Below are 23,625 nucleotides of genomic sequence, written 5' to 3' on the forward strand. Positions count from 1 at the left end.
CACCGCTCTGCCTTGATCGTACTTGATGCTGGATCCTCCATCACCTCGGGCCACCACCGAGAGAACGCAACAAAACAAGAGAAACCATATATAACATAGCCATGGATGACTACCTGGATAGCCCCATGGAGACGGAGGATGTCTTCCCCTGCAAAGGGTGCGGAGAGGTAGGTTTCGCCTCCGCCTTGAAATCAGAGTCTTGGCCACGTCTAATACATGATAGATCCTCGAGGAGGGCAAAGCCTTTGAATTGGGTATGATGTTCCAACTCTATAAAGGGGCTCGGATGGTGCTGACACTTTGCGCTACAGCTGGAAACCGATGGCATCTTGACTGCTTTCGTTGCAACACATGTAACACGCTACTCGACTCGGATGCGAACCTGCTCCTGCTTGGAGATGGTTCCCTCATCTGCAACAACTGCACCTACAGCTGCAGCGCTTGCAATAATAAGATTGAAGACCTTGCCATCCTAACCGGAGACCAGGCCTTTTGTGCAAGCTGCTTCCGCTGCAGGAACTGCAAGAGGAAGATCGAGAACCTGCGATATGCCCGCACATCACACGGCATCTTTTGCATGAACTGCCACGAGTCCCTCATGGCAAGACGACGCAAGAAATCAAAAGCAGCAGCTCAAGCAAAACAACGAGAAAAGGATGCGTCGCCCATGATCACAGACAAGTCCCTGCCCGCCTTGCCGCCAAACGCCGTCCCTCCTATAGCGTTCTCGGGCGATAGGGCAACCCCCGACTCCGACACGCCTACCGAGTTGTCGCCGCGTCCTCGCAATGCATATGGCGGCATCAACGAGTCGTCTTCGCGCAGCGTCTCGAGGAACGAGCTTTCTCCCGAACGAACCCAAGACTCTTCGAAAGAGCCATCGCTTGCGCCACCTCAGCAAAACTATCGGAACAACCGAAACTCGACCATTCTTTCTGGCGATATGAACATCGGAGATGGCGAAGGATTCTTCATCCCGGTAGCGCTGGATCCCAGCCCTGCCCCTTCACTGACGCCACAGTCCATGTCCGATACTTTTACCGACTCGAGCAGGAGGAAACAGGAGAGAGATTACTTCAGTGCACCGAAGCCAAGTCCATCCCAGGACAAGAGATCGGAATCCGCAGCATCCACGCCCCATATCGCTTTCCAAGAAAAAGGCAGACAACCGTCGTCCGACTATGAAGTACCACAATACGAAAGACCAGCGAGGAAGCTTTCGAAGCGGAACGGCAAACCCCAGACATCGCCAGGAATTGGCGAGGAAAGGAGGCCTTCGAATGGGAGGACACCCACAAACGATGAGTTCAAACTGCAGGACGCCCCCAAGAGCAAAAAGCTTGTCAACTCCAGGAGTAATTCTTTGTCGGGTGGTTCTATCGACGCTTCAGCTCCTACAAGACCACCGCCAGCACCGTCCAGAAACAAGGAACCGCTTTCAAACACTGCCAGCAACAACTCGCCGTCTCCTTCGAATTTGTCCGAAAGAGTTACGCCTCCCCGAGCTTCTCAGGACTCCCGGTTGAGGGACGAAGATGCTATCCGGCCATCGATAGATTCACTGTCCAACAGGTCGGATCTTTCTGGGCCCAAGCCGGTAGCGCGCAAAGAAGTACCACAGCCACCACCTCGGAATGGCGAGCTACAAGTTCGTCCAGCGGCTCCCGAACAAAAACTAAGCGACACCTACATGCAACCACGGGCAGCTCCACCGCCGCCGCCGTCACAGGCTGGGCAACGAACACCTAGGGGATCTGTGAGCTCAGTGAATGAGGAAGGGAAGGTATCACCCAAGTTGCCGCGGTGGAGTGCTGGTGGCGACTTCAGCATGGATGAGGACATGGCTAGAATTCTTGGTACCGACGAGGGCTCTTCATCTATACTGCGCCGTGTGTCCAATGCCGTTCGTCACGGGCGACATAATAGTGCCGAAACCGCTACCCACCAGACGAGGGTCGGTCACAGCAGGAGCGTCAGCGAGACGACTCGAGGCACCACTTCGCCCCGTTGGCCTAGAACGCCAATTGCTGAAGACCCAACGAACGGTGGCCATGTTCCCGACATCAGCAGCCCGATCTCGCTCTCCGGAGCTGCCCATGATGATCCAATGTTCCTGAAGCGGCAGCTCAGAAACTCGGAGCAGCGCGTTGCAGAACTCGAGCGACAGTTCAACACCGAGAAGGATCTCAAGAACTTAAACAAGAAACTTGTGGAAAAGAGAAAGACTGTGTCTGTCCTTGATACCCAGACAGAGATTATGATCCGGCAGCTTGAGGTTTTGGCCGGTTATGTGGAGCGGGCAAAGAAGACGAGCGAACCCCTGGATCCCCGGGAGCTGGAGGAGTCTGCCATCAAAGACTTTGTGCAAAAGCTGGAGAAGGTCAAGCAAAACATGACGGCAGCGATCGAGCAACTCCACGCTGAGCGGGATGACCTGCTCGAGGAAAGGAATCAAGCCATTGCCGACCGCGACCGCGCCCTTCTCGAGTTTGAGCAGCTTTCGTCCAAGAATGCGCAGTTGGCTGATCTGAACAACGATCTTACACACCAAATACAAGAGAGGTTCAAGCAGCAGATCAATAATGGTGATCTCAAGATGCCTCCAAATGGTCTTGGCATCTACAGCCATTCCAAGGGCTCGTCCTCGGTCAACTTGGATACCGCCAGCATGCAGACTGGAACCACCCTCATGGGCACTGATGCTGAAGAGCCCATCCTCGAGGGCCCAACAGTGGTGAATATTCGCAAGGGTCAAGTCAAAAAGTTCAACTGGAAAAAGGGGTCAAGCAAGGTTGCGCACAACATCACGAAGGGCATCAACCGTGCGGCAGGTGCCTTCCAGGCACAAGAAGGCAATCCTCGCATTGGCGCCCCTCAGACGCTGAACAGCGACAGCATTGGCATCCCGTACAACATGACGGTCGCTCAGGTCGAGTCACCAGTCACCACGATCCCACCTCCACCGCCACCTATGGGCGTGAACAGAGTCAACACCGACCAGCGTCAAGGTTTTGGCTTCTTTGGCAAGAAGCAGCAACAGCAGGCAATGACCAAGTCCCAGTCCATGAACAATGTCCCAGCACCGGCAGCAGCCGAAGCACCAAGCACGTTGTTCGGATCGGAACTGGTCGAGAGGGCGGATTATGAACGCCGTCAGATACCCAACGTCGTCACGCGCTGCATTGAGGAGGTGGAGCTGCGGGGTATGGACATTGAGGGTATCTACCGGAAAACGGGCGGCAACTCGCAGGTCAAGATGATACAGGAAGGGTTTGACAAGAATGGGGACTTTGACATTTCGGATCCCGACTTGGACATTACGGCTGTGACGAGCGTGCTGAAACAGTATTTCCGGAAGTTGCCGACGCCGCTGTTGACGTTTGATGTTTATGAGAGGATTTTGGAGAGCAACAGTAAGTTTTTTCTTGGGCTCCTTACAGGGAGAGGTAAATGTTGACAGTGGGGAAAGCAATCCAAGACGAGAGCGAGAGGTGCGCGCACATGAGGAGGACGATTAATACGCTGCCGCCAAAGCATCGGGACTGTCTGGAGTTTTTGATGTTTCATCTTGCTAGGGTGGCCAGTAGGGAGAGGGAGAATTTGGTATGTCATTATTCTTGGTTTGTTTGCTTGAATGTGATGGCTGACGGAGAATGTGTAGATGTCCCCCAAGAACTTGGCCGTGGTGTTTGCGCCGACGATTATGAGGGATCACAGTTTGGAGAAGGAGATGACGGACATGCATGTCAAGAATTTGGCGGTGCAGTTTTTGATTGAGAATAGTCATGTTATTTTTGGAGAGGCTTGAGTGGGTGGGTGGTGAGAGGGGAAAAGGGAGAGGTGGTGGTGGGTTTGTTCTTATTTAGCGACAAGGGAAGGAAGGGTGTTTGAAGTAGTGTTGTTACTATTGATTTTTATTTTTTTTACTTGATCCTACAGAGCCCCCCAGAAAAGGGGGGGGGAGTGTTATGAGGAGTTTGTACATAAGCCGGCCCCTGCTTTGAGTCTGAGGGAAAGACGGGTGGGGGGGGGGGTGTTTCTTTCAATTTTTCTTGAGTCTTTTTTTATTCTAGGACGTTTTTTTTAATGAGTTTCTCAGCCGGCATGGCGAGCAGCACTACTTGATTAGCAGGCATGAGCATTGCGAGAGGCGTGGTTTGGGGTATCTAGGGGAGGGAAATATCACGTTAAATTTCATGGTCAACATGATCGTATCTCGAGAGTGACTTTGTCAACGTGCTCATGAATGCTGAGCGATATCAAATGGAATCAATAAACCATATATATATAACTACACACTTTCCCCCTCCAAGAAAGGGGCTTCGGTACAACAAAGGGGGTAGACATTCAAAGCAAACATGTAAAAATAAAATAAAATTCTCCTCCCCCTTCGCCTTTTCCCTCTCTCAGCCTTGCTAATAATATTGTCCCCCTCCCTCATCACAATGTGTGTAGGTGGCCAATCTTGTTGAGCCCCTCCAATTCATTCCCCCTCCCTTCCTCCCTCATACAAGTTCAAATTCTTAGGTAAACAATAGTCCATTAATGCAGGAACTTTTTGTGTCCTCTCCCTTCCCCCCCAGTCACTCCCTCCCATTTTCGGAAAACAGGCTTGTAGGTGAACAGGTTCTAGAAAAGTTCGTGCGTAGGTGTTTGTGAGTAGCGCGTCCGTGTCGTGTCGTTATAATAGCCTATTTCGCTCCTGGCTCAAGTAGAATGTTGCCCAAGTCCCTCAGAAAATCCCAGACGCGATTGAAAGTGAAGAAAAAGAAAATGAAATCGCGATAACGCCGTCGAAAAGATCATATATGCAGCCTTTGCGTTCCTCATAACAAGCGAAAAACCCAAGCCAGAGAAAACATCAATTAAGTGAAATTAGAAGGTGTCCTGTCCTTGCCGAAAGAAACTGGGGACAAAGCTGTAAGATGACACACTGGGTCGTCGAGACCTAGCGGAATTCCATGCTTGGGAAAAGCTTCCGACTCAGCTTGTTGATGTGGAATTCGTACACGCCACTCTCGGCGCCGACGAACCTGTTGACAGACAGTCAGCATGAAGCCATAACAAGACACCCGAAAAGCACAACTTACAAGACCTCACCGTCCTCGCTCCACGACAAGCCAGCTGTGTCATAGGGTTCCGGTCGGATATGGGACGGCACAATGGACCCAAACATGCGCCTCGTCGGGCTCTCCTCCAGCTCTCGCATCAGGTACGCTGCTCTAATACGCCGTTGCAGGTCAGTAAACGGGGCATCCTCAGAAGAGCTTGTGGTAGGGACATCCGCTGCGGTGAGCAGAGAAACAACAAGTTGGGGTGAGGGGCCGCCGTACAATGCCTCCACGTTGTCCCATCTGCTCGCAGAGGAAGCCGGGCTCGCGTTGGCCATCAGCCGCGCCACCAGCGCCCGCCGATCCGAAGTATCAATTCGAGAACCTGAAACAGGAGGACGCGACGAAAGGGGTGCTGCATACCGCCGTCTCTCTGCAATAAAGCTGCCGCCGGTGGCAGCAGCAGCAGTGTTGCTGGTACTGCTGTAACCTTCCCGCGCCGTGCGTGTCTGTTCCTCGCGCATGCGCAGGTTGTCGCGAAGCCGTTCCCTCTGGTCGCGAACGTTCCCAAGGAGATCGTCAACGGCACGAGAAACGCTCGCGCTACGGTCTCGTGTTCTCGCGGCACCAGGAGTCAAGGATGATCGTGAGCCTCGCTCAGCCCATGGGGATCTGCTGGTACCCGCTCCGTTTCCCGCTCCGCTCCCAGCACCAGTACCAGTCCCCGTCCCCGTCCCCGATCCGCTACCGGTACCGCTTTCGTTGGCACCGCCGCTGTTCGATGTTGCCCTCGGAAAACTGGTCGACGACCCCCACCGTTCAGAGGCCCGCCGGCCACCCTCCACTGCTTCTAGGGCCACCATCTCACGCCTTCGGCTACCTTGAATGGCTTCCAGAACAACCGTCTCTTCAGGTGTTAGTGGTATGTTGTATCTCTCCAATGCTTCTCGTACATCTGGTCTCCGGCCCTGCCGCTCGCCAGCCAAGTCCAGGGTGCTGGAAAAGTTAGAAAGGATGTCACCTCTCTCACGCCGGAATTCCTCAATCAGACGAGGGTCAATAGTGTCTCGGTCCACCACCGGCAAGTGCTCAAAGTCATCGTCCTGGTCCAGGTACAGAATCTGCCTCTTGTCAAACCCGGTACGAATGTCTGCGATGCCTACCCTGCCCCGGTCCTCGGTCCAAGCCAGCAGATCGATAGGGCCTGGCGCAAAGGCCATATCACGCACGGCACCAAAGTCCTGGTTTGGTCGTGACGTGGTAAAAACAGCGCATACGGGATCGGCGGTTGCTACGTCGAGTGCCGCCACATCGAATACTGAGATGGTTCCGTACTGGGTTCCCACCGCAAGGTATCTACCAGTACTCGAGAAACACAGCGCAAAACTGCCCCTGTTGTTCTGTTAGTACACACTCAAAGGCTCATGAATAAGGTTGGGTCTCGACCTGTTGTCTGATCGGTCATCCTTGCTCTGGCTCTCCAACTGGATCTTTCTACATGGTGTCCACTCGTACAGCGGCTGGCCCGAAATGGAGAAGGAGATGCCTGCGGCTTGTGACTTCTTCAACCTCCTCTTGTGGATATAAAGATAGGGGTCGTCGCTAATGGCACACAGAAGCTGTCCGTCCGGGGAAATGACGGCGCGGTTCATAAAGTCGGGGTACTTGATTTCGTCGAGTGTCTCCATGTTACACAGACTGGCAACAATAACGGTGCTATCGTTGTTGGCCAGAACGGCAACGCCCTCGTCGTAAGCCCCCTTGCATGGCTTTTGCAATGTAGGTGTGAACCATAGAGTGATGCAGTTCACCCTATCTTTGCCACAATGCCTGCTCCGAGCCACTGAATTTTTGCCAGCATTCGCTCGGGTTGATCGGGACATGTCCAGCGGCATCCCAGCAGCTCGGTCGCGCAGATGTAGTTCGAGGAGTGTTTCGATATCGTCTTCGGCGCAAGGCTCGTCGACCCGGAAGGCACTGAAGGCGCCCTTCTCGCCTCCACAGCAGATCCAGCCATTGCGCGCTACCAGACACCTAGGTGGGAACGACAACCGTTTGACCGTCTCGGATTCGCCAGTCGTGGTGTTTAATCGTTGAACTGTTATGTGCCGCTCCCCCGCCACCAGCGGAAAGAAGACGGCATCTTGACCATGGACTCCAATGAGGGATCGCAATTGCCAATGCCTAGGATGTGCACAGTTGTATTAGACAGGTAGGACAAGGGCTGCTTGGAAAAAGACATTTGACATACTGCCACCGAACTGCAGTTCGATAGTGTCGTCGGGGCTTTGCTTGGATAAGATGCTCGGTGGAGTTGTAACTGCGGTTGCAGCCATCAGGTTAGCCATCGTCAAGCGCATTGTAGGTGTGTATTGGAGTTTGCCCTTACCCGTCGCGAGTGACAGCCATGGTTGCCGATGTCTTGGCGAGGATGTGCTACGGTGATGCGAACCATCAAATGGGGTGGTGGGCGATTTGGAAAAGCAAAGCAAAAGCAAGTGTCGCTGGCGATAATGGACAAGGTTGGGAGAGGCCTCTCAGACGACAGTCGTCATTGTCGAGAAGGCGGAGTAATTGCTTGGGTACGAGGTGGCTCGAGTGGTAAAAAGGCAAAGTTGAGAGGTCGAGGTCTGAACTGCTTGCAAGCTTAATGTTGCGTGCCGCTTGCTGCTGGTGCTGCTGCTTGTGCCTGTTGCTGCGTCGCGTAAAGTATAAAGGCCCCTCGCCACAATAGGTACAACTGACTGGAAGAAAGGCAAGCCCCACAAAGATGAGGGACGGCTGGCTGGGCTGGTCTTGGAGGACAGACAATAGGTATTAATAATAATGATGAGAAGAAGATATACAACTATGGCTTCTTCAAATACAGAGTACTAATATTCTTTGGTTGCTGGCAAAAGCCCGCAATCACCGTTCACAGGGCCAAGTACAACTGTGACGCAATCACCACCTTGGATGGTCTCCAACTGAAACGCTGCCGACAAAACAATTGATTGCGGGCTCGGACCAACAGCAGACGAAACCTCGGGGCTGCGATTGATTCTCCACCGTTCTCCCGACTGCCGTGGACAAGGCTCCATTGCGGGTGAGCGGCTTCGGAAGGTGGCCCCAGTCAGCCCGGCCCTGATCGTGAAAAGCGAGCGCCGTGCCGAAAAACAGATGGGTATCACCGGTATCACCGGACCTTGTCCGCAACAGCTTGCTTCTCCTCCACACTGAAACTGAGAAACTGAGAGGGTAATCTCCAGCACCGGGATGGCAATCACGGCAGTTTCATATACCAACGAAAACAAAAAAAAACAAAAAAAAAGTTCTGCGTCAAATGACTTGAAGAATAATTACACAATGGCTCGTCACGTGTCTCGCCGCCTGGTCCTCGTCTCCCCGGCTTTACGCGGGGGCATTTTCTCTGGAAATGGTCCGTGCTTTGTGGGTCCACCCGCTAGGCCGTGGGCGCTCTGCGAAATTTCCAACGCCTTCCAAGGTTCGATGACCGTGCTGCTCGAATTTTTTTGCCCAGTACAAAAGACCTTGCCTTGCCTTGCCGTCTTTTTTCCCTCCTCCTTGTTCCCCATCACCAATCCATACCCTCCCCCGCCGTCTGGTTTTTGCTTTCTGTTTCCTTCCCATCCCGTTCTCACAGGTTGTTTTGAATTGGATTCCTCAAGATGATGTCCACTCGTCTTTCCCGCGCTGTAAGTAACCCCGCATCATCCGGATATCTGCTCATCGCAAAGCTCCAAACTGCTTCCCAAGAGCTCGAACCGCCCGCGCCAGACCACGAATTGTGCTGACCAGCCATGAATACAGCTTCCCAGAGCTTCCACAGTAGCTGCCCGTGCGGGTATGCTCAGGAGGACACCCGCCTTTGCCCAGAGGCGGTACGAGTCCACAGAGGAGAAGGTCAAGGGTGCCGTCATCGGTATCGATCTTGGTGAGTTTTTTCTCCTCCCCGACGGCTACGTCAGCAAACGGTCATGGATGCTAACAATGCGACTCTCTAGGCACAACAAACTCTGCTGTCGCCATCATGGAGGGCAAGACCCCCAAGATCATTGAGAACTCAGAAGGTGCCCGCACCACCCCATCAGTCGTTGCCTTCGCCGAGGATGGCGAGCGCCTCGTTGGTGTGGCGGCCAAGCGCCAGGCCGTTGTCAACCCAGAGAACACCCTCTTCGCCACCAAGCGGTTAATTGGTCGCAAGTTCACCGACGCCGAGGTTCAGAGAGATATTAAGGAGGTCCCATACAAGATCGTCCAGCACACCAACGGTGACGCCTGGGTTGAGGCTCGTGGCCAGAAGTACTCGCCATCTCAGATTGGTGGCTTTGTCCTCAACAAGATGAAGGAAACCGCCGAGGCCTACCTCAGCAAGCCCGTCAAGAACGCCGTTGTTACCGTCCCCGCTTACTTCAACGACTCCCAGCGTCAGGCCACCAAGGATGCTGGTCAGATTGCCGGCCTCAACGTTCTCCGTGTCGTCAACGAGCCCACTGCCGCTGCTCTCGCCTACGGTCTTGAGAAGGAGGCTGACCGCGTTGTCGCTGTCTACGATCTTGGCGGTGGTACTTTCGATATCTCCGTTCTCGAGATCCAGAACGGTGTCTTCGAGGTCAAGTCCACCAACGGTGACACCCATCTTGGTGGTGAGGATTTTGATATCTCTCTCGTCCGCCACATCGTTCAACAGTTCAAGAAGGACTCCAACATTGATCTCACCGGTGACCGCATGGCCATCCAGAGAATCCGCGAGGCCGCTGAGAAGGCCAAGATCGAGCTTTCTTCTTCCCTCCAGACCGACATCAACCTTCCCTTCATCACTGCTGATGCCTCCGGTCCCAAGCACATCAACATCAAGCTTTCCCGTGCTCAGCTCGAGTCCATGATGGATCCCCTTATCAAGCGCACCGTTGAGCCTGTCCGCAAGGCTCTCAAGGATGCCAACCTCCAGGCCAAGGACATCCAGGAGGTTATCCTCGTCGGTGGTATGACCCGCATGCCCAAGGTTGCCGAGTCCGTCAAGAGCATCTTCGGCCGTGACCCTGCCAAGTCCGTCAACCCCGATGAGGCTGTCGCCATTGGTGCCGCCGTCCAGGGTGCCGTTCTCTCCGGTGAGGTCAAGGACCTCCTCCTTCTCGATGTCACTCCCCTCTCCCTCGGTATCGAGACCCTCGGCGGTGTCTTCACCCGTTTGATCAACCGCAACACCACCATCCCCACCAAGAAGTCTCAGGTCTTCTCCACTGCCGCTGATTTCCAGACTGCCGTCGAGATCAAGGTCTACCAGGGTGAGCGTGAGCTTGTCCGTGACAACAAGCTCCTCGGCAACTTCCAGCTTGTCGGCATCCCCCCTGCCCACCGTGGTGTCCCCCAGATCGAGGTTACCTTCGACATTGACGCCGACTCCATCGTCCACGTCCACGCCAAGGACAAGTCCACCAACAAGGACCAGTCCATCACCATTGCCTCCGGCTCTGGTCTCTCCGACTCTGAGATTCAGCAGATGGTTGAGGAGTCTGAGAAGTACGCTGAGCAGGACAAGGAGCGCAAGGCCGTCATTGAGACTGCCAACCGTGCCGACTCCGTCCTCACCGATACCGAGAAGGCTCTCAACGAGTATGCCGACAAGCTCGACAAGACCGAGGCCGACCAGATCCGTGAGAAGATCACCTCTCTCCGTGAGTTCGTCACCAAGACTCAGTCTGGTGAGAGCACCGCCACCGCCGCTGAGATCAAGGAGAAGACCGATGAGCTCCAGATGGCTTCCCTTAACCTCTTTGACAAGATGCACAAGGCCCGCAACGAGGCTGGCGAGTCCACCTCCAGCACCGAGGGCGAGAAGAAGGATGAGCCCAAGGCCTAAGCGTCTTCTGTCTCTTAATCACTATACCCCACAACATATTTTCCTTTCTTCACATGTCTGATTAGGTTGGAGAGGCTACTCCAGTGTATTCTTGTACTCATATATCTCGGTTTTTCGGAGGCTCGCGAGGCTTATCCGGTGTGTTTATTCATGCAGACGGCGGATGGCGTTTTGAGCATCAAAAAACTTTGGCCTGCTTTTGATTTTTTCACTTGGGGGCAGGAATCATCTTACGAATTCTGACGACTAAGATGGGGTCGGGGAATGGGATGGGAAATTGAGGGAAGGGGTTTTCCCTCTCGGATCACAAAACAAAGAGGGTCGCATTGTGTGTATTTGTATATACACGGTCCACACACGATACCATCAAAATATAATTGGGAAATCCCCCCTCATGTGTACATTAGTTGTTATGGTTTGGAAATGAATGAAGAGAGTTTTCGAATACCAAGTTTTCCACGCGCGAGTTTTGTGTGTTGTCTGTCATGTCGTCTTGGTGTGTCTACCTGTAATCGGAGCAAAAGCTTCTGGAGAGTTGTTTGGTGGATGGGTTCATGTCGTGGACGAGGTGCTTTAGGTCGTCGGGGCGTTCGAGGAAGGTGAGGAGCATGCCTGCTTCCATGTGCCTGTTTGTAAAAAGAAGGGGTTAATGAGGTGTGTGTGTGTAAGGGGGAGTTGGATAGGTAGGTAGGTATGTATGTACCAAGCTACGTGGCAGTGAAGAGCCCAGATACCGGGGTTGTCGGCCAGGAAGCGGATCACGACGTGGGAGAGGCCTGGGATGGTGAGGGTGTCGCGGCGCATGGGGTTGGGGAGGTTCCATGTTGTGTTGGGGTTTGTGCCACCGGAGAACTCGCCTGGGCCCCAGGCTACGATTTGGAAGGTGTGCCCGCTGTTTTTTGGGGTTAGTGATTTTGGTGTTTGGGCTGGGGGGAGGAAGGGGGGAAGTACTGGAGATGGAAAGGGTGCTCCATTATGTCGCGGCTGTTGATTGCTATCTGGACTGTCTTGTTTGGGTCGGGGAGGAGGAGGACTTGTTGGTTGAGGGGGAAGTTGTAGTTGTTGTAGCTGCCGGGGTCGGAGTCGGAGTCAAGGGTCTGGGGGAGGGATAGCCAGAGTTGGGCGCTGTGGGGGAGGGGGGAGTAGGAGGTCTGATATTGCGTAGGTAGGTACCCGGTTAGTCGTCCGTGAGCACTGGAGAAAAACGATGGAAGGGGGGACAACACACCCTGTTGATAAAGATCCTATTCACTGGCCCGGCTTGCTGAAACTGAAAGTTGATCTCGTGGGTGTTTTTCGAGGGGTGTGCCGTGTCTGGTGGGAAGGCGGCCATTTTGCGGATTGGGACGGGGAGGTTGAATGGGAGGTTGGTGCAGTTCTGTGGGATGTCCACCACCGGCTTTATGTTTTGGGGGAGGGATGAGTTGGGGTTTGGGGAGTAGGATAAGAGGGCTGTGCCTTGGTGGTTGACGCTTTCGAGTATTTCGCTCGTGTATGGGACATAAGGGAGGAAACACGATTTTGGTATGGTGGCTCTCATGACGAAAGATCCGGTGGTGGTGGAGTGAATTGGGGAGACGAGGACGGAGTACCGCTGGCCGATGTTGAGATGAATTCCTGGAACGGTGATCGGCTCGACTTCTACCCCGTCGATCTCGATGATGGTCAGGTAAGGGTGGGAGTCAATTGTGAAGTAGAGGGATATGAAGGAGGAGTGGTTGATTAAGCGGAGGCGGGTGGTGGTGTTGGGCATGGGGGTGGCGAACTGCCTGCTGGAGGGTTCACAGATCGGGGGCATGAATGATAGCCAGGTTGACGAGGTGAGGTTGCAGTTTGTGAAGGCGGCGAGGCCGTTGATGAGGATGACGTCGGGAAGGGGTTCGACGCCTGGCATTGACGGGGACCATGCTGAGGAGGGCTGGAGGTAGCTTTCCAACAGGTCCTCCCCGTAGGCGTGGAAGCTGCCTCCCATGAAGACTATTCTTTCTGCCGCGATGTCGACGTCAGGGGGCAGTCTCTCGTCTGGGTCGTGGACTACGATCGGTCCGTAGAGGCCGTCGGTGTATTGAACTTTGGAATGAGCGTGATACCAGAACGTGCCTCGCTGGTCGATGATCTCAAACTCGTATGTGAAGCTCTTGCCGGGTGGTATCGCACACTGAGATATCCCTGCCACGCCATCCATCCAAGTGGTGTTTCGTTGATGGATCCCATGCCAGTGTATGGTCGTGCTTTCGTCCCAAATGAGATTGTTGACCTTGACTCTCACAATATCACCCGTGTTGACCTCGATAAGCGGCCCTGGACTTTGCCCATTGACGAGCACCATCTTCTTCCACACCCCTGACGGAGCCCCCCGCCTGCGAGTGACATCAAACTCATATTCCCTCAGCCTCTGCTTCCCAGACTCGACCTTGAAACCGGTTTGCAAATTGAGCTCAGTGGTGTTCACCAGTTTATCCAGTGGTATAGAGCTTGATAGCTTCCACGCTGCCATGATGAATGCCATGATGAATGTCAGTAAGAAGACTAGAAATGCCCATACCAATACCCATCCAACCCCTAACAGGATTCTCCGACAAATAAGTAGCCACGTCGCCGCTGCTGGTTGTTCCTCTCTCGATGTCGATAGTTCATGGCCGGGTGTTTGCAGCTTCGAGTACTCATCGGCATCATGTTTCTCGTCCTCCACTGAAGAAATCGAGTCCCTGCCGGCATAGTTTAAATCGCGGTCCTTTTCACTGTCGAAAATGATGTTGGAAGCGGAAGGGCGCAAAAGACTTTGAGCATCGTTTCCCGACATGTTGAAACCAATCACCGGAGATCATAGCATTCACGAAAAACGGCTTGTCAACTGGAAAGAAATGCCTTCTCAATTTCTCTTGAAGAGACACATGGTCATGGTATTGTCATCATCTACCATCCCTAGGTCAGCGAGCGCGACGCGAGGAATGCGCTCCCGCCCTGTTTGGCGTTATCGTTCTATCAAAATCGCTAGGCCATGCATGTTCCTTAAATCACCTTCCAAAACCAAACCAGCCCCTCTTCTGCGGCTTTGCTTCTGGTTCTGGCTCCTTCTCGGTCCCCTTGCTCTTATCCTGAACAGCAGCCGCTGGGCGTTGTTGTTGTTGTTGTTGTTGTTGTTGTTTGGCGGGATACTCGATGTAGTTCCACGCAACATCCAAAAACAGGGGCTTGACAGGGATAGGCTCAAGTTGAGGAGGATAAGTGACAATGTTGTTCAGATCGACACCGCCTGTTGGGTAGTTGAAGAGCCGGGAAGACAGCGGTTTACCAGCGCCGCCGGTCTGCGAAGCACTCGCCGACTTGTTCAAGCTGTGAATCTCAACCAGAGCGCGGGACCGTTGAAGCTCCCCACCGAGAATGTCTCGGAGCAACCCAGCGTGTTGGTTCGTGACTTGAATGTTCCTTGGCGCTGGCTTGCCATCATCACTGCCAGACAGAGCTGGAAGGGCGGCGGTACACTGATCAAGCGCATGCTTGACCAAGGCAAGTGCGTTGACGGTATTTCCAGCAATGGCATGAGATCTGGATATTGCGAGGCACCTTTGGGTTATGTTAGCTTTCATTGAAAAATTGAACCGGCACTGGATACTCACTTAAGAGCGGTAAAGTATTGCGATGTGGCCTCGAGCTGAGCGGAAAGCTCCTGGTCGTTTGCAACACCAGGCAGCTCCTTGATAGACTCGACACTCTGAAGGATACCGTCGTACAACACGACCTTCTCCTTCAACTTGGCAATCTGTCTGCCAGGGGTGAGATCTCTGCCCTTTTGCTCGAGAGCCTCCTCGGCTTGCTCTTGCTTTTGCTCTTGCTTCTTCTTTTTCTTGCTAGGGGCACTAAAGTCCAGCCACGCTCCATCGTCCTGACCAATCAAGGCACGGTTGCGTCCAATGCGCCAGCTGATCATTTCGTAATTGACAGCAGTCCTGGTGATCTGGAGGCTCTGCATGCGAGAATCGCTCTGTGGGACACCCTCAGACTTGAGCTCATCAATGGCCTGCTTGGTAGCATCGACAGCATCCTGGCTTGTCACCAAGATATCATCATATGCCCCAGCTAGCTCTCTGGGAGCCAAGGACCCGGCTGACGACAGCTTGTCAGCCAGCTTTGCCTTTTCCGCACCCACCGCAGCCCAAGCAATAGCGATTGCAGCGTCCTCAATCTTGACGTCACGTCCACGCCAGGTGAGCGTTGCAGGAGCGCCTCCAGCTCCCTGCTTCGCATCCGCATCACCGTGTTGCAAAACGGCGGGATTCTGTTTCTCAATGTGCGCCGCGAGCTCTGGGCCAGCATGTTGGAAGTACTTTAGCGCAATTTCGGCAATGGGCTGCGTCCGTGGGATCTGGGCTTGGTAGGCAGCATACCGAATCGACGGGTCGATGGTTTCGGACAGGAGGTCTTTGAAGATGTCGTTTTTGGCCGAGGTAGAAAGCGCACTGTAGATGATACGGGCGACGGAGTAGCTCTTCAGGCAAGGCTCCCAGTGCTGTTTCTCAAATAGCGCAGCACCCCTGAGCAAAGCAGCATATGCGCGGGCCTCGAGGATGTCGACAGAGCTCGCGCCGCTCGCGGTTTGGGTGAGGACTTCGGCCAGCTGTTTGGCAGTTCGAGCTCCCTTTTCCAGACGAGAAACAATATGCGACCGGGTCTTTCCACCAATGCCCTTCGTCTCAACCGAGTGCGCCGCCTTGACGGCCATGGCATCGGCCCATGTTCGTTCGGCTGTCAGAAGCTGGAGGTGGATATAGCTGACAGGCAGTGGGAAGTTAGCAATGTAATGATCGCAGTTCAACATGGAGAGTCAATGGCATACTCATGGTCCTCGGCAACCTGTTCAGCAGTGACCTGGTTCCTGGGGTGAAATGTGCCCCGTTTTTTGGTCGCAATGTTCAGCTTCTTGCGGCAGTTGAGTATCTTTTTGGAGAGCGAGGTATGGTAGGTAGAGTAGTCGCCGTAGAGAAGGGCCTTCTCCCGGTGGGAAACGACAAACTTGGTGATATCCATCCCGGCTGTCCCTGTCGTCGATGTCGCCGTTGTTGTGACTTGTGTTGAGGCTCTGGCCCAGGAGGTAACGGGTAACGGTGTTAGCACCGACACAGGAGTGGGGCTATTTTTGACATCGACTTGGGCTCCCACGCTGTGGATTTTAGTTTGTGCCCCGCAGTGTGTGGTCCAAGCTCCCAATGGTAACAGCCCCCGTACCGTACCGTATTTCGGGTGCTCCCCCACTAGAAGCTTGCGCCGAACATCAGCCCAGTGAGCTGCTGCGTGCTCCACCCCAGTTCAAGATGGTTGACAGCGCCATCCAAATTTTTTGACGACTTTTTTGGAGAACGACGCCACATTCAAACACCCACCGTCCGTCCCTACCTCGATTCCAGCACCAGCCCTCTGTGCTGCGACCTCCCCGGCCCTCCAATTTGCAATTTTTCTTAGGACCAGTCCTGGGGATACGCCCTTCTCAACATGACGTATCGCGCAGGAGCGCAGTTTCTTCCTCACCACCACGAAGTATAGATACAACTGGTTTCGGCTTCGATTAACCCCCGACGAGCCCCGACAAGACGAACTGTTGGTTGTAGGGCTGTGGATGATGTGCTCAGACCCTCGTGGGGTTTTGGATCCGAGACAGAGTTGACACCTGCGACGATGCTAGAGAGGGCGGCGACTACCCTCGAGCCGTGCAGCAGCCTCCAACGAATTCTCCCCTCCGCCAGACATTGCTTGCAGACCCGCCGCCAGCTCCATACGGCATTTTGGCAGCATGGAGCCTACGACTTTGAGCTTTTCGATGCGTGCCAGGCCATCCTGCGCGCTCCTCGGTCCGAACCTGCCCCGACCCGACCTTCGTCCAGAAACAAGCAAACTCCGGAGCCCATGATGGCTTCGGTATTCTTGCTCGACTTCCTGTACCCGAGGGGTGCCGTGGCTATGCTACGGAGGATGTATCCGGTCTTGCCGAAACGACTCGAACCAATAGCAAAGGTCCACCAGCCATTTTCTCGGCTGTTCATGTCTTCATATCAGGACCGAAATCAAGGGCCACCAAGCTCCCAGGTAGGCGCCCGAGGGCCGCCAAACCAGACGCAGACGGAGTATTACGAGGAGGATGGGGAGGCAGAGTTTCAGGCGCCGAGCTGGGAGGAAAATGATGCAGAGGTCTGGACTTTGGAAGACTACAAACGACTCCCAGCTGTCGAGCGACTGGAAGTTTTCATTGACAACAAAACATTCGCTGAAACTATGAGAGAATTTGGGAGACTTTCGCTGAGCTGAGTCCGGAGGTGCAGATGCACTTTCGACCAAAAGTCATTCGCGCATTGGCAACCTCGGCCCGCCCCTTGGAAGCGTGGAGGGTTCAGGAGTTGTTTGCGGTGTATGATGTAGAGGAGTGGACAGAGGAGAATGTTTTGGCCCAGATACGAGCAGACCTCGTTACTGGAAACCTGACCTCGGCTCTTGCGGTTTTCAAGGCTGGGTTGGAGCTGCATGGCTATGGTCAACCTCTCGACTTGCTCGTTGCGTATGGCATCTCGGCCAATAACTGGGACTTGGTGATGAAGGCTTGGAGAATGTACACTGAAGTTTTCACAACTGGTGTTGATGTGCCTGTTGCCTGGTTATCGCTGCCAGCCGAGCCCGCCATGAGTGGTGGAACCCAGGTCAACCGCTCAGGCGAGTTTTCTGCCGATCTACTAGCTGAAGCTCCCACAAATACGGTTCATCAGGGTGGTGATGTTCCCGCCTCAATGAGACCGGGCAGTGGGCTGTGGAACTACGTTTCTACACCCGCCGTGAAGTATACCCAGCTATCCACGATATCAGACCTGCCTGCTCGAATTCGACACCATTTTGCAAAGCTCTCCAAGGCACATCAAAAACTGCCCAAAGAACAACGGCCTTTGAGAGGGCTATTCCGGCATGTGGCGAGGAACTCATTGCATCTATTTCAGCCTACAGTTGCCGAGTTGATTCTGGATCATGCTGCGGATTCAGCGTCCTACGAAGCGTACATCGTCCATCTCGCAGAGCAAGGCCGGGTGAAAGAGGCCGAGCAGCAGTACATGAGATATAGATCTCTGAAAGATTTGAAACCACGGGCCGCCGTCTTGCATGCCATAGTGCCCGCCTATTACCCCGACCATGTGCAAGGCATGGAACGTTTGCGCGAGGATTGGTACCGGGGCTATCCACACCCAGATGAAGTGGCATACAAAAAGTTCCTCACATACTACGCCAAGAGGGGCGATCTAAGGTCTTTTATGAACATGACCAAGGAATATGAGGAGCACTACGATCCCAATCTCCAAAAAGACCCCATGTATGTTCGAACACTCATGCATGCCCATGCGGTACGTGGAGACCCCGATTCTGCTCGGCTCGTCATGGAGGATGCTGCCGAGACTTTGGGCTACCAGCCTGGTCGCATGGAGCAGAATATCTTGTTGAAGGCTTACTACAATGAGGGTGACTACGATGCCGCTCTCGATCTCTTCTCACGCATGTGGGAGATGAACAATGTGGATCAGTACGCTCTGACGACAGTGATGAAGAACGCCGGCTGGAGAGGTGATCTTTCCTTCGTTCTCGAGCTTTTCGCAATGGCCAAGGAACGCAACATCCCCTTCTCGCTTACCATGATGACCTGCTTGGTTGAGGCCTATTGTAAAAACGATCGTTATAGCGAGGCCGAAAATCTTGCTATCGACATCACAAAGGAGAACAAGCTCGAAGGGGACTATGTTCACATGTGGAACTTGCTCATCCGTTTCAACGCCAAACGTCGAGATTTGTCGGCCGTCAACCGCCTTTTGGGGGCCATGTCACAGCGAAATGTCACGTACAACCAAGACACATACAGCGGCCTTCTCCTGACTCTTCTCTACTGCCGCCAAGCACACCACGCCATGCATCTGCTCCACGTTGCCCGGACGCAGAGTGGCTTCGAACCGACTGCTCACCACTACACGCTTCTCATTGCCGCCTTCATGTACAGTGGCGAACCGATCATGGCGCAAAAGATTCTCAAGATGATGAAGGACATGAACTTTCCCCAGTCAGCCAAGCTCATGGCGACTGCCATCAGCGTCCTCAGCAGATACGAGGATATCCCACCAGCCTTGAGACACGAGAATGATGCCCGTGGCTATCTCAGAAGAGCACTGAATTACTTCTACCAGGTCCTCGACCTGGAGAGAAAGGGCTCTCCCGACGCGCGGCGTGACATGATCAACATCTACTCCAAGATGACCTTTGTCCTGACCCAAATGCGGCGGTTCACCACCATCAAGGACATCATCGCCCTTCACAATGCGCGATGGCCGCGGCAGTCGACCTTGCAGAAAGTCCCGCTCAAGCTGCTCCACGACATCATGCTGGCAGACTTTCACGAGGGGAACTATGACCGACTGCAAGAGACGTGGGATATCATCCTTGAGCGCACGGTCAAGCGCGGCATGTCGGTCATGGCTCAGGCGGGTCCGATGTCTCAGGAGGATCAAAAGGTCATGGTGGCGCAAAAGTATAGGTTGTGCGACCCCCTCAAGACGATGCAGAGGTTTTATCTCGAGAGTGAGGATGCTGATGGGCTTATCAACCTCATTGACACTGTCAGGGCGAAGGGGTTTGAGCTCGACAGCAAAAACTGGAATTACTACGTCCAGGGTCTTGCCAGGCTGAAGCGGTGGCGATTAGCCTTTTCGATTTGCGAGGATAGGTTGATGGGTCAGTGGCTTGGCTGGCAGACGGACAGGGCGGCGAATATGGAGATGTGGAAGCTACCTGTGGAGGTGAGGCGGTTGGCTAGCGATCCGAAGAGGCCGAGGCCGATTGCGCACACGCTGTTTATTCTTGCGAAGGAGTATATGGACCTGGAGAAGATCACGCCCTGGTCGAATGATGCGTTGAGGGAGTTTAGGTTGATCAAGAAGAGCGCGCCGAGGGTGGTGCAGGCTATCACGAACATTGCGGCGGGGCATCCGTTGGAGAGGGAGATTTTTGGGGATGATGAGGGGTATAGGAGCCGGTTGAAGTATGTGCCTCCGCCGCTGGAGAGGAGGAGGAGGAGGAGGAGGGAGTTGGTCGGGGAGGAGGGGGAGGAGGAGATGAGGGAGAGGAAAGCGGAGGCGCAGAAGGCTGCGCTGGCGAGGCAGCAGGCCATGATTAGGAGGATGGCGGAACGGATTGCTGCTGAGCAGGTTGCTAAAGAGCAGGCTGGGGAGGTTGAGTGGGAGGAAAGAAATGGGGAGGAGGTGGAGGAGGAGGGGGAGGATGAGTACTAAAATGGGTGGTGTATGATATGGATGGGAGGGGAGAGGTCTGTATACTATGTGTATATCTTGCATTTTGTACATATCCAAGAGAGGGCGGTGGGGCGTCTGCATGATGTTTATGGTTTTTTGAAGGTCGGTATATTCTTTTTTTGGTTATGATGGTGGGCTGGTACATGATGACTCTACTCGAAGAAGCTCTTGAACATGTAGACAAGTCTCATAGAAGGAGGATAGGTAGGTACATGGGCAGGTGAAAAATTAGACTTGAACATAGTAGTGGTGTAATTACCTGTATAAGCGTTTACTGCATATTTGCCTGCCGGAATTATCCGGACTTTTTTGCAGAGTGGGTCATCACTTTATGCCACATTCAACCTGCTTTCTCTTCCCTGTCCGACCGCGTGCGTGGTTGACTGATGGCTGCGACTCGACGCGACAAGTGGTTGCTTGCCAAAAAAAGAAAAAGTAATTTGCTGGAGGGACATCGAACATTGACAACGACAACGACAACAACAACAACAACAAGAGCGCAAGCATTTTACCCAACTCTGAACGGAGTGACTTTTCGGTCAGATTTTCGATTGAGCAAAAAAATTAAAAGCATACACTTTTTTCCCCCCGGAATACCTGGGCAAACTATTCTCAGAACCAGAGCAAACAACCAACTACCACCACCACTTGCGTAAAACCGAACCAGCAACACCACACCCACGGCGCAAACTGGGGATAGGAGACACGATGTTGTTCCCCGAAGAACACGAAAACGACCTCAAACTCTTCCTCGTCCAAAAGATCGAAAAGACGCCCGACGCTGACGAGGTCGACGCGGAGGTGCTCGCGGATTATGTCCTTGCTTTGCTGAAGCATGATGGGGATGTGGAGAGTGTGAGGCAGACTTGCGTGGCTAGTTTGCCTGATTTTCTTGGGGAAGGTTTGTTTCTTTTTTTTTTTCCTTTTTTTTTTTTTTGGCTCAGGGAATGTATGGCGGGAACTGACAAAGTTTGGATGACAGGCACGCAGCAGTTTGTCGACGGGATTTTAGAGGCGATTACGTTCAAGACTTATCTTCCGAATGCGCTTCCGCCACCACCACCACCGCCGCCGATGACGGGGTTGTTGTACGATGATGATCAGGCTGGGAATGGGTATCTACGACAGGCGCAAGCGGCGGGACAACAGAATAATGGGTTTGGGGGAGGGGGAGGGGGGAACAGGAAGAGGGGGTATAATGATCTGGATAGCCCTGCGACTGGGGCGGAGGCTTATCATGCCCGGGCTTTTAAGCAGCCCAGACGGGGGAGTGCTGGGAGGGGGTTTGAGCAGTCGCTGCCGGGGTCGAGTGGTGGTGGATTCGTGGATCCGGAGTATGCGGCCAAGTTTATGTTTAATGTGTTGAATCAGCCCGAGTTTATGGCCGCTGCTGCGCAGAATGGAGGTGGAGGTGGGAGTGGGGGGAGGAACAAGAAGAAGAAGAGGGCGCCAAAGTGTAGGGATTATGTCAACAAGGGGGTTTGTCCCAGGGGGTTCAACTGCAGGTTTGATCACTCGAGTGATGATCCGGCGGGTTTTGGTGGGGGTGGGGGGTTTGGGCAGGTAGAAGGTATGTTGAACGGGGCAGTAGGGCAAAGAGTTGTGGGAAGGTTGCTAACTTTGTGATAGAATACGATCCAGCTAATGCCCTCATGACAAACATGTTTCCGCAGCCGGGTGCTGGCCTTCCAGGGATGCCTTCTTTCGGCGAAATGTTTGCTCAGAGCCAGCCGAAACAGCACAACAACTCCCACCGGTCTAAGGGGCAGGGTGGGAACCGCGGCGGTCGCCAAAAGCGAGGTGGTGGGGACAGATCAACTTTCTCAGCAGAGGGACCAGTAAGTGATCGGACCAAGTCGACCATCGTGGTGGAGAGCATCCCAGAGGAAAACTTTGACGAGGATCAAGTTAGAGACTTTTTCAGCCAGTTTGGGAACATCCTCGAAGTGAAGATGTATCCATATAAGAGACTGGCCGTGGTCAAGTTTGACTGCTGGGAGGCTGCCAATGCGGCGTACAAGTCGCCAAAGGTCATCTTTGAGAACCGATTTGTGAAGGTGTTCTGGTTTAAGGACGAGGAACAAATTGCGCCACCTCCTGGGAAACAGGGTGGTGGTGTGAATGGGGGTGCCTCTGGGCAAGGGGGAGAGGCACCACCGGAGAATGTGCCGCTGACCGAGGAGCAGTTGGAGGAGATTAGGAAACGGCAGGAGGAAGCGCAGAAGGTATTTGAGGAGAAGATGAGGAAGAGGGAGGAGTTAGAAAGAAAGCAGAAGGACATTGATGAGCGGCAGAAGGAGCTTCTTGCTGCCCAGGAGGAATTGAAGGCGAAGCTGGCGAAGAAAGGGGAGGGTGTGGGGGATGGGGAAGGTGAGGGTTCGACGTCAAAGCAGCCTATGACGCAGTCAGAAGCTCTGAGGGCTCAATTGGCTCGGTTGGAGGAGGAAGCTAGGCAGATCGGGCTCGATCCCCATGCCGAAATGGATGCGGAGGAAGGGTTAGAGGCTAGCTGGGGTGCTCCGAGAGGGGGTTACTATGGCCGTGGAAGGGGGGCTCCGTGGCGAGGAGGCTTTGTTCCTCGGGCTCGCGGATTTGCGTCGAGAGGGTTCCGGGGGGGTTTTCGTGGGAGAGCCGACGTTCACGCGGCTTATGCGGCTTATTCGCTTGATAACAGACCAAAGAGGGTGGTGGTTTCGGGTGTGGATTTCACAGAGGGCCAAAGGGACGAGGTGCTTCGGCAGTATCTCTTTGTGAGTTTTTACCTCTTCTCATCTGTCTGTCATCTTATTAACATGACAATCCAGGGCGTTGGCGAATTCACCCACATCAACCACAGCTCCAGCCCCCCAACAACCGAAATAACCTTCAAGGACCGCAAGACAGCCGAGAAGTTCTACAACAGCGTCAGCCTCAACGATTACACCATCCCCGAGATCGAAGGGCAGGTCGAGTTGTCATGGGCTAGTGCCTCATCCTCTTCGACGGCACTGTCGACGCCTACGGCAAGCGGGTTCAGCCACGTCAATGGTGTCGTTACGAATAAGTCCACCGGGGTCACCGCTCAGAACGGTGATGAGGACGGACATGATCAGGATCATGATGGGGAGAGTGTCGATGACGATAGGGACGTCAGGATACTGCTTGACCATCAGCCGGAGCAAGAGAAGGATAAGGACAGGGAGCAGAATGAGATGGATTATGAGGTTGCTGATGATGCGGATCAGTGGTATTAGCACTACCACCGTTCTGGAAGATAGGCGGGTGTCTCATTGGGGGTGGCAGAGGGGGATAAGGGGGCTGAGGGTGTTGTGAATTCATGTATATATTATTGGGGTAGGGTTGTTGGATAATTGCTTGGTATGCATGATGGGGTTGGAGTGGGTTT

General features: G+C 53.8%; 7 protein-coding genes across 7 annotated transcripts, besides 4 other annotated features; 4 read left to right on the forward strand and 3 right to left on the reverse strand.

Annotated features, from left to right (window-relative positions):
• Positions 1-256: 256 nt before the first annotated feature.
• PODANS_6_2590 (uncharacterized protein) lies at positions 257-3,808 on the forward strand (the record flags this gene model as incomplete). The annotated part of the gene is made up of 3 exons (XM_001910202.1): positions 257-3,413; positions 3,461-3,603; positions 3,674-3,808. 3 exons carry the CDS (start codon positions 257-259, stop codon positions 3,806-3,808), a joined length of 3,435 nt encoding a protein of 1,144 aa, XP_001910237.1.
• A 1,140-nt stretch (positions 3,809-4,948) lies between these two features.
• On the reverse strand, positions 4,949-7,460 carry PODANS_6_2580 (uncharacterized protein; the record flags this gene model as incomplete). The annotated part of the gene is made up of 5 exons (XM_001910203.1): positions 4,949-5,033; positions 5,091-6,437; positions 6,567-7,235; positions 7,303-7,371; positions 7,441-7,460. The coding sequence occupies 5 exons, from the start codon at positions 7,458-7,460 to the stop codon at positions 4,949-4,951; spliced, it is 2,190 nt and encodes a 729-aa protein (XP_001910238.1).
• A 1,259-nt stretch (positions 7,461-8,719) lies between these two features.
• On the forward strand, positions 8,720-10,914 carry PODANS_6_2570 (uncharacterized protein; the record flags this gene model as incomplete). The annotated part of the gene is made up of 3 exons (XM_001910204.1): positions 8,720-8,746; positions 8,862-8,985; positions 9,056-10,914. 3 exons carry the CDS (start codon positions 8,720-8,722, stop codon positions 10,912-10,914), a joined length of 2,010 nt encoding a protein of 669 aa, XP_001910239.1.
• Positions 9,437-9,572: a repeat region (rgion quadriplique sur les chromosomes 1,4 et 6).
• A 502-nt stretch (positions 10,915-11,416) lies between the features above and the next one.
• PODANS_6_2550 (uncharacterized protein) lies at positions 11,417-13,717 on the reverse strand (the record flags this gene model as incomplete). Its single annotated transcript, XM_001910205.1, has 4 exons — positions 11,417-11,540; positions 11,618-11,806; positions 11,866-12,065; positions 12,143-13,717. 4 exons carry the CDS (start codon positions 13,715-13,717, stop codon positions 11,417-11,419), a joined length of 2,088 nt encoding a protein of 695 aa, XP_001910240.1.
• Positions 13,718-13,931: 214 nt separating this feature from the next.
• Positions 13,932-13,951: a sequence feature (primer 598).
• On the reverse strand, positions 13,932-15,942 carry PODANS_6_2540 (uncharacterized protein; the record flags this gene model as incomplete). The annotated part of the gene is made up of 3 exons (XM_001910206.1): positions 13,932-14,463; positions 14,535-15,686; positions 15,752-15,942. The coding sequence occupies 3 exons, from the start codon at positions 15,940-15,942 to the stop codon at positions 13,932-13,934; spliced, it is 1,875 nt and encodes a 624-aa protein (XP_001910241.1).
• Positions 14,034-14,063: an STS (microsatellite 332/598 NON POLYMORPHE).
• Positions 14,179-14,198: a sequence feature (primer 332).
• Positions 15,943-16,587: 645 nt separating the features above from the next.
• PODANS_6_2530 (uncharacterized protein) lies at positions 16,588-20,219 on the forward strand (the record flags this gene model as incomplete). The annotated part of the gene is made up of 2 exons (XM_001910207.1): positions 16,588-17,097; positions 17,187-20,219. The coding sequence occupies 2 exons, from the start codon at positions 16,588-16,590 to the stop codon at positions 20,217-20,219; spliced, it is 3,543 nt and encodes a 1,180-aa protein (XP_001910242.1).
• A 729-nt stretch (positions 20,220-20,948) lies between these two features.
• PODANS_6_2520 (uncharacterized protein) lies at positions 20,949-23,473 on the forward strand (the record flags this gene model as incomplete). The annotated part of the gene is made up of 2 exons (XM_001910208.1): positions 20,949-21,810; positions 21,882-23,473. The coding sequence occupies 2 exons, from the start codon at positions 20,949-20,951 to the stop codon at positions 23,471-23,473; spliced, it is 2,454 nt and encodes an 817-aa protein (XP_001910243.1).
• Positions 23,474-23,625: the final 152 nt, after the last annotated feature.

The sequence above is a fragment of the Podospora anserina genome, chromosome 6, assembly GCF_000226545.1.
Source record: "Podospora anserina S mat+ genomic DNA chromosome 6, supercontig 2".
NCBI lineage: Eukaryota > Fungi > Ascomycota > Sordariomycetes > Sordariales > Podosporaceae > Podospora > Podospora anserina.